General features: G+C 53.2%; 2 protein-coding genes across 2 annotated transcripts in view; one reads left to right on the top strand and one right to left on the bottom strand.

Annotated features, from left to right (window-relative positions):
* NOXA1 (NADPH oxidase activator 1) overlaps nucleotides 1–2964 on the bottom strand; it is a 30611-nt gene extending 27647 nt beyond the window's left edge. The window contains exon 1 of the mRNA XM_068124971.2: nucleotides 2381–2964. Coding sequence (XP_067981072.2) covers nucleotides 2381–2554 — 174 coding nt within the window. The 5' untranslated portion in view covers nucleotides 2555–2964. The remainder of the gene's footprint in view (nucleotides 1–2380) is intronic.
* AFMID (arylformamidase) overlaps nucleotides 2418–12031 on the top strand; it is a 99914-nt gene continuing 90300 nt past the window's right edge. The window contains exon 1 of the mRNA XM_068124974.2: nucleotides 2418–2556. The gene's annotated coding sequence lies outside the window, so the exon portion shown is untranslated. The remainder of the gene's footprint in view (nucleotides 2557–12031) is intronic.

Below are 12031 nucleotides of genomic sequence, written 5' to 3'. Positions count from 1 at the left end.
AGCCCGCGTATATATCTGGAGGCCACGCCTCACCTGGGGCGTGGCCGACACCCACTGGTGCTCGGAATTATGTCACTGCGCCAGCGAGTCATCGTGTCCGCCACAGTATATATTCCATATGAGGTAGGGTATTGTTTGTGGGTACAGTGTTATGAACAGTGTGGGTCATATGTGTAAAGTTTACAGTGTGAGGTTTAGTATAGATTTGGGTACGACATGCACATAGGTACAGTTTGGGGTACGGTGTCATGTGTAAGGTCAGGTGTAGTTTGGAGAACTGTATGCAGTAGTGTTCAGTGCAGAGTACAGTGTGAGGTGGGGTATCGTTTTGGGTACACTATGAGATAGGGTTTGGAGTACAGCGTGAGGTGGGGTATCGTTTTGGGTACACTATGAGATAGGGTTTGGAGTACAATGTGAGGTGGGGGTATCGTTTTGGGTACACTATGAGATAGGGTTTGGAGTACAATGTGAGGTGGGGTATCGTTTTGGGTACACTATGAGAAAGGGTTTGGAGTACAGTGTGAGGTGAGGTATCGTTTTGGGTACACTATGAGATAGGGTTTGGAGTACAGTGAGGTGAGGTATCGTTTTGGGTACACTATGAGATATGGCTTGGAGTACAATGTGAGGTGGGGTATCGTTTTGGGTACACTATGAGATCGGGTTTGGAGTACAATGTGAGGTGGTGTATCGTTTTGGGTACACTATGAGATAGGGTTTGGAGTACAGTGTGAGGTGGGGTATCGTTTTGGGTACACTAAGAGAAAGGGTTTGGAGTACAATGTGAGGTGGTGTATCGTTTTGGGTACACTATGAGATGGGGTTTGGAGTACAGTGTGAGGTGGGATATCGTTTTGGGTACACTATGAGATAGGGTTTGCAGTACAGTGTGAGGTGGGGTATCGTTTTGGGTACACTATGAGATAGGGTTTGGCGTACAGTGTGAGGTGGGGTATCGTTTTGGGTACACTATGAGATAGGGTTTGGAGTACAGTGTGAGGTGGGGTATCGTTTTGGGTACACTATGAGATAGGGTTTGGAGTACAATGTGAGGTGGGGTATCGTTTTGGGTACACTATGAGATAGGGTTTGGAGTACAATGTGAGGTGGGGTATCGTTTTGGGTACACTATGAGATAGGGTTTGGAGTGCAGTGTGAGGTGGGGTATCGTTTTGGGTACACTATGAGATAGGGTGTGGAGTACAATGTGAGGTGGGGTATCGTTTTGGGTACACTATGAGATAGGGTTTGGAGTACAGTGTGAGGTGGGGTATCGTTTTGGGTTCACTATGAGATAGGGTTTGGAGTACAGTGTGAGGTGGGGTATCGTTTTGGGTACACAATGAGATATGGTTTGGAGTACAGTGTGAGGTGGGGTATCGTTTTGGGTACACTATGAGATAGGGTTTGGATTACAGTGTGAGGTGGGGTATCGTTTTGGGTACACTATGAGATAGGGTTTGGAGTACAATGTGAGGTGGGGTATCGTTTTGGGTACACTATGAGATAGGGTTTGGAGTACAATGTGAGGTGGGGTATCGTTTTGGGTACACTATGAGATAGGGTTTGGAGTACTGTGTGAGGTGGGGTATCGTTTTGGGTACACTATTAGATAGGGTTTGGAGTACAGTGTGAGGTGGGGTATCGTTTTGGGTACACTATGAGATAGGGTTTGGAGTACAATGTAAGGTGGGGTATCGTTTTGGGTACACTATGAGATAGGGTTTGGAGTACTGTGTGAGGTGAGGTATCGTTTTGGGTACACTATGAGATAGGGTTTGGAGTACAATGTGAGGTGGGGTATCGTTTTGGGTACACTATGAGATAGGGTTTGGAGTACAATGTGAGGTGGTGTATCGTTTTGGGTACACTATGAGATAGGGTTTGGAGTACAATGTGAGGTGGGGTATCGTTTTGGGTACACTATGAGATAGGGTTTGGAGTACAATGTGAGGTGGTGTATCGTTTTGGGTACACTATGAGATAGGGTTTGGAGTACAGTGTGAGGTGAGGTATCGTTTTGGGTACACTATGAGATAGGGTTTGGAGTACAATGTGAGGTGGGGTATCGTTTTGGGTACACTATGAGATAGGGTTTGGAGTACAGTGTGAGGTGGATAGGATACAGTGTGGAAGTTAGACTACCTCATTGGTATAACATGCTTGTCTGATCCATTTGATTATTTCAATTCCAAGTAAAGTTGATAATTTGAAAAAGTACAATATGTTAGCAAGGGAAATAACATCCTTCGAGGCATCTAATAAGTTCTGTTCCATATTGGTTAGGGCACAATGATACTTATGAGTACACAGGCAAAACACCGAACAATGGCTAATGATGATAAATTATTAGATTTGTTATTCCACTAATGATTACCTTTGTTGCATCCCTCAGGTGACCCAGAGCCAGATGCGCGCATCCCTCATTGAAGGCGACACATGAACTGCGATTGCACACCTCTCGGAACAGTGCAAGTGCATTGCCCCACTCACCACGCTCTGCTGCCCGCACACCCTCCAGCCACAGCCGCACACTCTCTAAGAGTGCCATCGGTGTGTGGATCAACAAGGGAGGGGGAGAGTGAAAGGCATCAGGATCGACACAAAGTTATCTAGAGGATGTGTAGAAATATAAAGAAGAGAAGGAAGGGAATGTTTGAGGAAAAGAGAGACAAGAATACAAGGAAAAAGAGAAAAAGAATTTAAAACAATTGGACAGGATCAGCATGAAAGAGGAATCATTTGAGTTGAGCTAAGAGGGAGAAGGTTGGAAGCGTATATTAGCACAGGTACAGTTTAGGGAGAAGTTAGGTAAAATATTATTGTAGAGAAACACGGGGTTTGGGACAAATAAAAAAGCTCAAAATAATCGGTACAGGTCAACCAAATAGGAGAGAAAATAAGAGGACGAGGAAGAGAGTTATCATAGACAAACAGTAGGAAGAGGCAAGTTTGAGAAAAAGGAAGTTAGAGACTGAATAATAAGAGTCGATTAAAAAAGGAACAAAGACACCCAGTTGCCAAATGTCGTACAGTGTTACCAGTTGCTCGATTTGAGAGAGATAAATGGATGAAGACCATCTGGTAGAAAGTGGAGGGAATTAAACACAAATGTGATAAATTGAAGTACAAACTTTTAACTTGCTGTTCGAAAAGAAAGTCGTTTGTGATTATTGAAACTGTTGTTCAGGGAAGTTAATGGTAACAGAGTTAGGAATGACTTGCCTGTGGTGCTGTGCACACACAATTCGTTTGCCAAGAAGGTAGGCCACAACACGTTGTACAAACTGAAACACTTTATTAACAGCTCGCACGTAAGCACTGGGCGGGCTCGTATATCGAGCCCGCATATATGTCCCGAGGCCACGCCTTGCTCCCGGGCGTGGCCGGTCGGCCGAAAGGCGGGCATGTATCTCAGTTCCACCCTGCGCCTCGTGACGCCTTTGCTCCGGGCGTGGCCCGAGCTGCGCTTCCACGCCCGGACGCTCGCGCCACCCACTGGTGCGCGGAATTATTGCCCACTGACAATGTGTCCGCCACACGCGCCCCCCCAGAATTCCCGCGCACCTGAAGGGTGAGCTTGCGGGGAAGCCGGATGACCCGGCCGAAACCGCCCTCTGGCGATGCGTGCAGGGCTGGGGGGTAGCGGGGCTGGGGGGTGCCGGGGGTCTGCCCGCCGGGGGGCGGCCTCGACGCGGAGGCAGAGCTGCTTGCGGGGGGTGGTCCAGGTCGAGGTGGGCCGGCTTGAGGCGGTCCACGGAGATACGATCTGGAGTACCGTGGATGTCCATGGTGAAATGCTTGTCCCTGGTCTCCAGCACGCGGAAGGGCCCGTCGTACGGGGGCCGCAGCGGTGCCCGGTGGGCGTCGTGCCGGACAAAAACGTACTCCGCCGTGCGAAGCTCCATGGCGACGTGGGAGGATGGACAACCGTGGTGTGCCGTCGGCACCGGGGCGAACCTCCTGGTGGTCTCCTGAAGGGCGGAGCGCTGTTGCGCCGCGGACCAAGGGGCCGTGGAGTCGGGGATAAATTCGCCCGGTACCCGCAGTGGTTGTCCGAAGACCAGCTCCGCCGAGGAGGCGCGCAGGTCTTCCTTGGGCGCCATCCTGAGGCCCAGCAGGACCCAGGGGAGCCTGTCGGCCCAGCTGCCGTCGCAGAGGCTGGCCCGGAGCGCGGCCTTCATTGAGCGATGGAAGCGCTCGCACAGGCCGTTGGCCTGGGGGTGGTAGGCCGTGGTGCGGTGCAGCTTGACGCCGAGCCCTTGCGCCACTGCTCCCCAGAGCTCCGAGGTGAACTGGGGGCCGCGGTCGGACGAGATGTCCGAGGGGGCGCCGAACCGGGCAACCCACGGGGCGATGAAGGCTTGCGCGACGTCAGCCGCAGCCGTCGCCGCCAATGGCACGGCCTCCGGCCACCGGTTGGTGTGGTCCACCATGGTGAGGAGGTGGGTGAAACCCCGCGAGGGGGGCAGAGGTCCCACCAAGTCGACGTGGACGTGGTCGAACCAACGTTCGGGCACCGTAAACGGGGCCTGGGTGTGGCAGTGGACCTTTGCACGCTGGCACGCGAGGCATGTCCTGGCCCAGTCACGGACGTTCTTCCTGAGGCCATGCCAGACGAACTTCGCCGCGACGAGCTTCTGGGAGGCCTTCATGCCCGGTTGGGACAGGCCGTGGATGGCGTCAAAAACCGGCAGCCAGCGGGCACGATGGGGCGAGGCCGGCCGAGGGAGACGTCACACAAGAGGGCAGTGCCCGCGACGTCGAACGGCACCTCGGTGACGCGGAGGCCCATGACGGTGGTCCGCAAGGCCTGGACGTCGGGGTCGGCGGTCTGGTCCGCCGCCATCCGGGCATAGTCGATCCCGAGGTGGACGGCGTGTGCGACGGACCGGGAAAGGCAATCCACCACCGGGTTGTCCTTACCCGCGACGTGACGGATGTCCGTCGCGTACTCGGACACGGCAGAGAGGTGACGTTGCTGCCGGGCCGACTATGGCTCGGCGGCCTTGGCCATCGCGAAAACAAGGGGCTTGTGATCGACGAAGGCCGTGAACGGGCCGCCCTCGAGAAGATGGCGGAAGTGTCGGACCGCCAGGTGGAGCCCGAGCAGCTCGCAGTCGAAGGTGCTGTACCGGCGTTCGTGCGGGCGGAGCTGCCGGCTAAAAAACGCCAGCGGCTGCCAAGCACCACTCACCCACTGCTCGTGCACCGCGCCCACCACGTAGTCCGACGCGTCGGTGGTGAGGGCGATTGGTGCATCGGGCGCCGGGTGCGCCAGCATGGTGGCGTTGGCCAAGGCCAGCTTTGCGCCCGCAAACGCTGCGGCCATCGGCTCCGTCCAGGCGATGTCACCTTTGCCCGGCTTCCCCCGGGGGGCCTCGTGCAGGGGGCGCAGGAGCTGGGCGACGTGGGGCACGAAGCGGTGATAAAAATTCACCATGCCCAGGAATTCCTGGAGCCCCTTGATCGTGCGGGGCCACGGGAAATCCCTGACCGCCTCCACCTTGGCCGGTAAAGGGATGGCCCCGTGCCTGGTGATGCGGTGCCCCAAGAAGTCGATGGCGGTGACGCCGAAACGGCACTTCGCGGGGTTGATTATCAGGCCGTGCTGGCCCAGGCGTTCGAAGAGCATGCGGAGATGGAGCAGGTGCTCCTCCCGGGACGCGCTCGCGACTAGGATGTCGTCCAGGTAGATGTAGATGAAGGACAAGTCACGCAAGACGCTGTCCATGAGCCGCTGGAACGCCTGGGCCACATTTTTCAACCCAAAAGGCATCCGCAAGAACTCGAAGAGGCCGAAAGGTGTGATGACGGCCGTCTTCGGTACATCGCCCAGTTGTACGGGGACCTGGTGGTAGCCCCAGATGAGGTCCACCTTGGAGAAAATGGTCGTTTTCGCCAACCGGGTGGAAAAGTCCTGAATATGCGGACTGGGTAGCGGTCGGGGGTGGTGGCATCGTTGAGCCAGCGGTAGTCACCGCATGGCCGCCATCCGCCGCCGGGCTTGGGCACAATGTGCAGAGGAGAGGCCCATGCGCTGTTGGAGCACCGTACGATGCCCAGCCGCTACAGCGTGGCGAACTCCGCTTTCGCCACGGCGAGCTTCGTGGGGAAGAGGCCGCGCACCCGGGCGTAGACCGGTGGTCCAACGGTGGGGATATGGTGCTCCACCCCATGTTTGACGGCCACCGCTGAAAAGGTGGGCCGCGTGAGTGCCGGGAAACTGGCGAGGAGGCGGCCGTGGAGGCGAGGAGGCGAGGCGAGGCGAGGAACTGGCGAGGAGGCGTGTCTCGTCCGCTGCCGGAAGCGTACAGACTAACTTCGCTGGGACGGAACCGCTCAGCAAGCCGCTTGGTAAGCCGCTCAGCGAGCTGCTCAACGAGCCGCTCAGCGAACAAGTGAGCGAGCTGAAGGTTTCGGCCTGGACGAGGCGTCGACGCTTAACGTCCACCAACAGCCCATTCGCACAAAGGAAGTCCGCACCGAGCAGGGCCATTGGCACGCTGGCGGTGACGAAAGACCATTTGAAGCGCTGCCCTCCGAAACGCAGCGAGAGTCAACGCTTCCCGAATGTGCGGATGGGTGTTCCGTTGGCAGCGAGCAAGGCGGGGCCCCGGCCCGCGGCTTGCTTGTCGGACGCGGAGGCAGGGAGGATGCTTACCTGCGCTCCCGTGTCGCACAGAAAACGACGACCAGACGAGGTGTCTGTGATGAACAGGAGGCTGCCGGAATGGCCGACGCTCATGGCCGCAAGTGAGCGCCGGCCCGGTAGTTTCCCGACCCGTCGAAAGGACACGGCGGGCGGCACGCTCTAGCCTTGCGGCCGAACCTGGCATGATAGTAGCACCAGGTTTGCGGTGGTGGCGGCCGTGCCGGCGGTGGTGGTGGCGGCGGTGGTGGGCGGGGCGTAGCAGCGGCCACGAGGGAAACAGGGGGCGCTGTAGCCTCCGCACCGGGATCCACTACGGCAGCACCGTACATCGACCGCGTGTCGCAGGCCGCAAAAAATTTGTCCGCCTCTCCAGCCAGGACGCGGGGTTCCGTTAAGTTCGAACCGGCCAGCGCGAGCCGCACCTGCGCAGGTAGCTGGCGGAGGAAAAGCGTGCGGAAAAGGAAATCCGGGTGCTGGTCTCCAAGCAGGGACAACATAAAATCCATCCGAACGGACGGTCGTGTGTCGCCGAGGGCGGGAAGGTCCAGGAGGCGGTCGGCGCGTTCGGCCTCCGTGAGCCCGAACGTGGCGAGGAGAAGACGTTTGAGCGCCGCGTACTTGTGGGCGCCCGGCGGGCGCCGAAGGATGGACACGACGCGGACGGCAGTGCCGGGCCCGAGGGCGGCGACCACGTGGTAGTACATGGTGTCTTCCGCCGTGATGCCCCGGAGCTGGAATTGAGCTTCGGCCTGCACAAACCAAACGTCGGCTTGCGCTTCCCAGAACTTCGGGAGTTTGACAGCGACAGCGTTGGTAGCCATGGCGCGTTCAGGGGTCAGCTGCGGCTGAACCAGTCGGGGTCACCAGTGTGGTGCTGTGCACACACAATTCGTTTGCCAAGAAGGTAGGCCACAACGCGTTGTACAAACTGAAACACTTTATTAACAGCTCGCACGTAAGCACTGGGCGGGCTCGGCTATCGAGCCCGCATACATGTCCCGAGGCCACGCCTTGCTCCCGGGCGTGGCCGGTCTCCCGAAAGGCGGGGCATGTATCTCAGTTCCACCTTGCGCCTCGTGACGCCTTTGCTCCGGGCGTGGCCCGAGCTGCGCTTCCATGCCCGGACGCTCGCGCCACCCACTGGTGCGCAGAATTATTGCCCACTGACAATGTGTCCGCCACATGCCATCACAAATGAGGAATTTCAGGATGAGTTACTACTCACATTTGTTTCGTTGTCTTAAATCAAACACAAAGTTAAACCTAGTTAAAAACAGTGAACACTCAATGTTAGTGTTTAATAAAAGTTACTTGAACCAGGTAATTATTGTCCCCGTCGCACAGCGGAGCGAAAGAGGGACTATGGTTTTCCCCTCCGTCCGTGTGTCCGTCCGTCCGTCCGTCCGTCCCGTCCGTCCGTCCGTCCTTCCGTGCGGGCGTGCATAAGCGAAGGACCGCATTCGAATTTGGTTTTGTGGGTGCAACCCACGTCAAAATCCAAGATGGCCGCCGCCATGTATGTCTGATGCCATGTATGTCTGAACCTTGTGAGCTGAATATCTTGAAAAATAAGCGAAGTACCAACTTCAAATCTGGTGTGTGGGAGTATCTAGGCACAAGGAATAACGCTATTGAAAATTGGGTCGCCACGTCAAAATCCAAGATGGCCGCCGCCATGTATGTCTGAACCTTGTGAGATGAATATCTTGAAAAATAAGCGAAGTACCAACTTCTAATCTGGTGTGTGGGTGTATCTAGGCACAAGGAAGAACGCTGTTGAAAATTGGGTCGCCACGTCAAAATCCAAGATGGCCGCCGCCATGTATGTCTGAACCTTGTGAGATGAATATCTTGAAAAATAAGCGAAGTACCAACTTCTAATTTGGTGTGTGGGTGTACCTCCGCATACGGAAGAAGGCTATTGAAAATTGGGTCGCCACGTCAAAATCCAAGATGACCGCCACCATATATATGTCTGAACCTTGTGAGCGAAATATCTCGAAAAATAAGCGAAGTACCAACTTCTAATCTGGTGTGTGGGTGTATCTCGGCACAAGGAAGAACGCTGTTTAAAATTGGGTCGCCATGTCAAAATACAAGATGGCCGCCGCCATGTATGTCTGAACCTTGTGAGATGAATATCTTGAAAAATAAGCGAAGTACCAACTTCTAATTTGATGTGTGGGTGTATATCGGCATAAGGAAGAACTCTATTGAAAATTGGGTTGCCACGTCAAAATCCAAGATGGCCGCCACCATATATATGTCTGAACCTTGTGAGCGAAATATCTTGAAAAATAAGCGAAGTACCAACTTCTAATCTGGTGTTTGGGTGTATCTTGGCAAAAGGAAGAACGCTGTTGAAAATTGGCTCGCCACGTCAAAATCCAAGATGTCCGCCGCCATGTATGTCTGAACCTTGTGAGATGAATATCTTGAAAAATAAGCGAAGTACCAACTTCTAATTTGGTGTGTGGGTGTATCTAGGCATAAGGAAGAACGCTATAGAAAATTGGGTCGCCACATCAAAATCCAAGATGTCCGCCGCCATGTATGTCTGAACCTTGTGAGCGGAATATCTTGAAAAATAAGCGAAGTACCAACTTCTAATCTGGTGTGTGGGTGTATCTAGGCATAAGGAAGAACGCTATTGAAAATTGGGTCGCTCCGTCAAAATCCAAGATGGCCGCCTCCATGTATGTCTGAACCTTGTGAGCGAAATATTGTTGCGAATATGGAATTTGGCCTCCATATCCGCTTGTAAATATTCCCCTATTTTCCCCAATACTCCCCAACTATCCCCAATCCCCCATTCCCTAGTCCCATTGTCTGTAAACAACAATCAGTAGAGCCGACCTTCCCCTTATTCCCCCATTAAATGTCGTGCCCAGGTCCACCGCACCACACGTAGACAACTTTCGGACATCTTGCTAGTTATTCTTAGTCTATGTCAGTTAAGGCCTCGTTTCCATTAATTATGACTCTTCGTTGCACCAGAATGTGATTATATGGCACCAGTAGTGAGTTTAGGACCTTTCCCATACCTCCTCCCATCTTCTTCCCCGTCTACAACAACAGAGGGGCACGGCGCTGCGCGGGGGGGAGTGTGCGTCCTCCCACCGGCTCGGTTCGCCGCCATCGACGATGCGCTCCAGACCATGCGCTCCACGGGGTTACCACGAAGGGGCTCCTTGTCAGCTCCTCGTCAAGGGCGGAGCCTGGTAAACCCCCCGCACGCACCCAATGAGAAGCAACGTGCCGATTCCACGAGGCGGAGCTAACGAGCCGAGGGCGTGTCACTCCCCGCCGGATATACGCGGCCACGCGCCGGATGTGACGTCAGATGCGCCCCCAGCTTGAGACGAAAAGACGCCACTTCGAGCGCTGTGCAACCTTCCGCATCTCTGGACCGGACCGGGTCGATCCTGCCCTGAGCCCAGGAGGACCTGGAGCCATCGACAACCGCTTTCCTGCCATCAACCCCCGTGTGAGTCAGCCTTGTCCCGTTTGCCTGTCGTCTGTTGGGGAATAATATAAGATTGTGTCTAAGTGCTTGTCTTTCTATGTTGTACCTCTCGTCCCTGTAATCTGACCTTCCGCACGAATATAATCTCCTCCGGAGGTCTTGAGAACCGTATCCCTGGTGTCTGTCATTATAATTCAGCCGTGTGTCTTCTTTTTCCTTATTGAGCCAGCGTGGCGCGGCTTCGTCAACGTTCGAGTACAATCGGGTAATTTGTGCGGACACGACGGCCATTCCGCTCGGCCCACCTTAACATCAAAGTCGTGTCTGTAACAATATCATATCATAGCATGTTTTCTGCGTCTTCCACTTTGTCAACTCACATCACTTCCCCGACGGGGGACCGAGACGTAACGCTTGTTATATTTACAAACCACGTTGCTGCAACTGCTTGTTAAATAAATTAATTCCAAAGAGAGCAGGCAGGGGAGGGGTGGGGGCGAGGGGTCATGTTGTGATGTGGTCATGTGGTCATGTGTATCCATACCATGTGGACGGCGGTTTGTTAATATTCGTATTTGTATAATTTAACGCCCACAATTATTGCCACGTTCTCTTGGGGTTGGCTGAGGGAGCTTGACCCAATTTTTTCACGAACCGGCTGGCCAGGCCTGACGTTCGACTAAGGTTAAGGCAGGAATTTGTAATTTGTTCAGGGTGCCGGTGATAGCTCGCCTACTCTCCGAGAAGGTCACCATGGGATCTTTAACGTCCACCAACTAATGCTAACAGACAGGATTCCCAGTTTAATGTCCATCCGAGGAACGACACACACTTTGATGAATAACCATTCCTGTGAAACACCGAGAGGACAGTTTATAGTTGGGCTGAGATTCGAACCCAGGCTCGACAGCTTAGAGGTGGGTGTGTATACCTCTTAGCCATCCTGCCAGTCCTGGTGTTAATATTATTATTATGCCATTATAATCGGAGGGAATTGACCGATTAATTTGTGGTTATAATAATTTTAGCAAAAATCTAACTTGGATGACATAGAGGCTGGGGTCAGGATTGGAGGAAGATGTATCATTGTATCAACAACCTAATGTATGCTGACGATATCACTCAGTTGGCAGAAAGTAAAGAGGACTTCATGAAACTGCTGCACACCGTGAAAGTAAAAAAATTGGTCTTTATTTAAACCTTAAAAAGACTAAAATGTTGTCAACTGAGAAGATCGACGTGCTCAGATTGGGAGACGATCAAGTGGAAAAAGTAGAAAGTTTTATCTTCCTGGGTTCTAAGATTGAAGTGATTGGAGAATGGAGAGGAGAAATGAAATTAATAGACGGTTAGTGTTGGGGAGAATGGCAATGTCAGTATTGGCAAGGATCTGGAAAGACAAGGATGTAACAACACTGACCAAGAGAAAAAAAAAGAAGAAAAAAAGATGAGACTGGTAAATACTCTGGTATTTGCTGTTGCAATGTATGGATGTGAGTCATGGACAGTGAAAAAAAAGGAAAGGAAGACGATTGACAGTTTTGAAATGTGGTGCTCGAGATGAACCATAAAAATTCCATGGACTACAAGAAGAGTAAATAAATCGGTGCTTGAAGAAATTAGCCCACCATGTACATTTTAAGCACTGATGCGAAATCAGAAACTTGTCATACTTTGGACACATAATGCATGCAGAAAATGAAAGTCTGGAGAAGGCAACCATGCTGGCTGGGTAGGATTGAAGGAATAAGAGGAAGACACAGACCTTGTGCATGCCTGATGTGTGGAGTAATGGCTGAAACAAAGGTGTCTCTGCCAGAGCTTCAGAAAGCAGAGAAGGATCGGGATGTTTGGAGAAATCTTATCATGAATGCCACCAGAAGATCGCCACTGGTTATAATAATTAT

This window comes from Myxine glutinosa, chromosome 8 (assembly GCF_964187855.1).
Source record: "Myxine glutinosa chromosome 8, kmMyxGlut1.1, whole genome shotgun sequence".
Lineage (NCBI taxonomy): Eukaryota > Metazoa > Chordata > Myxini > Myxiniformes > Myxinidae > Myxine > Myxine glutinosa.
Note: the sequence above shows the minus strand (reverse complement) of the source record. Positions and strands in the feature narration are given on the sequence as shown.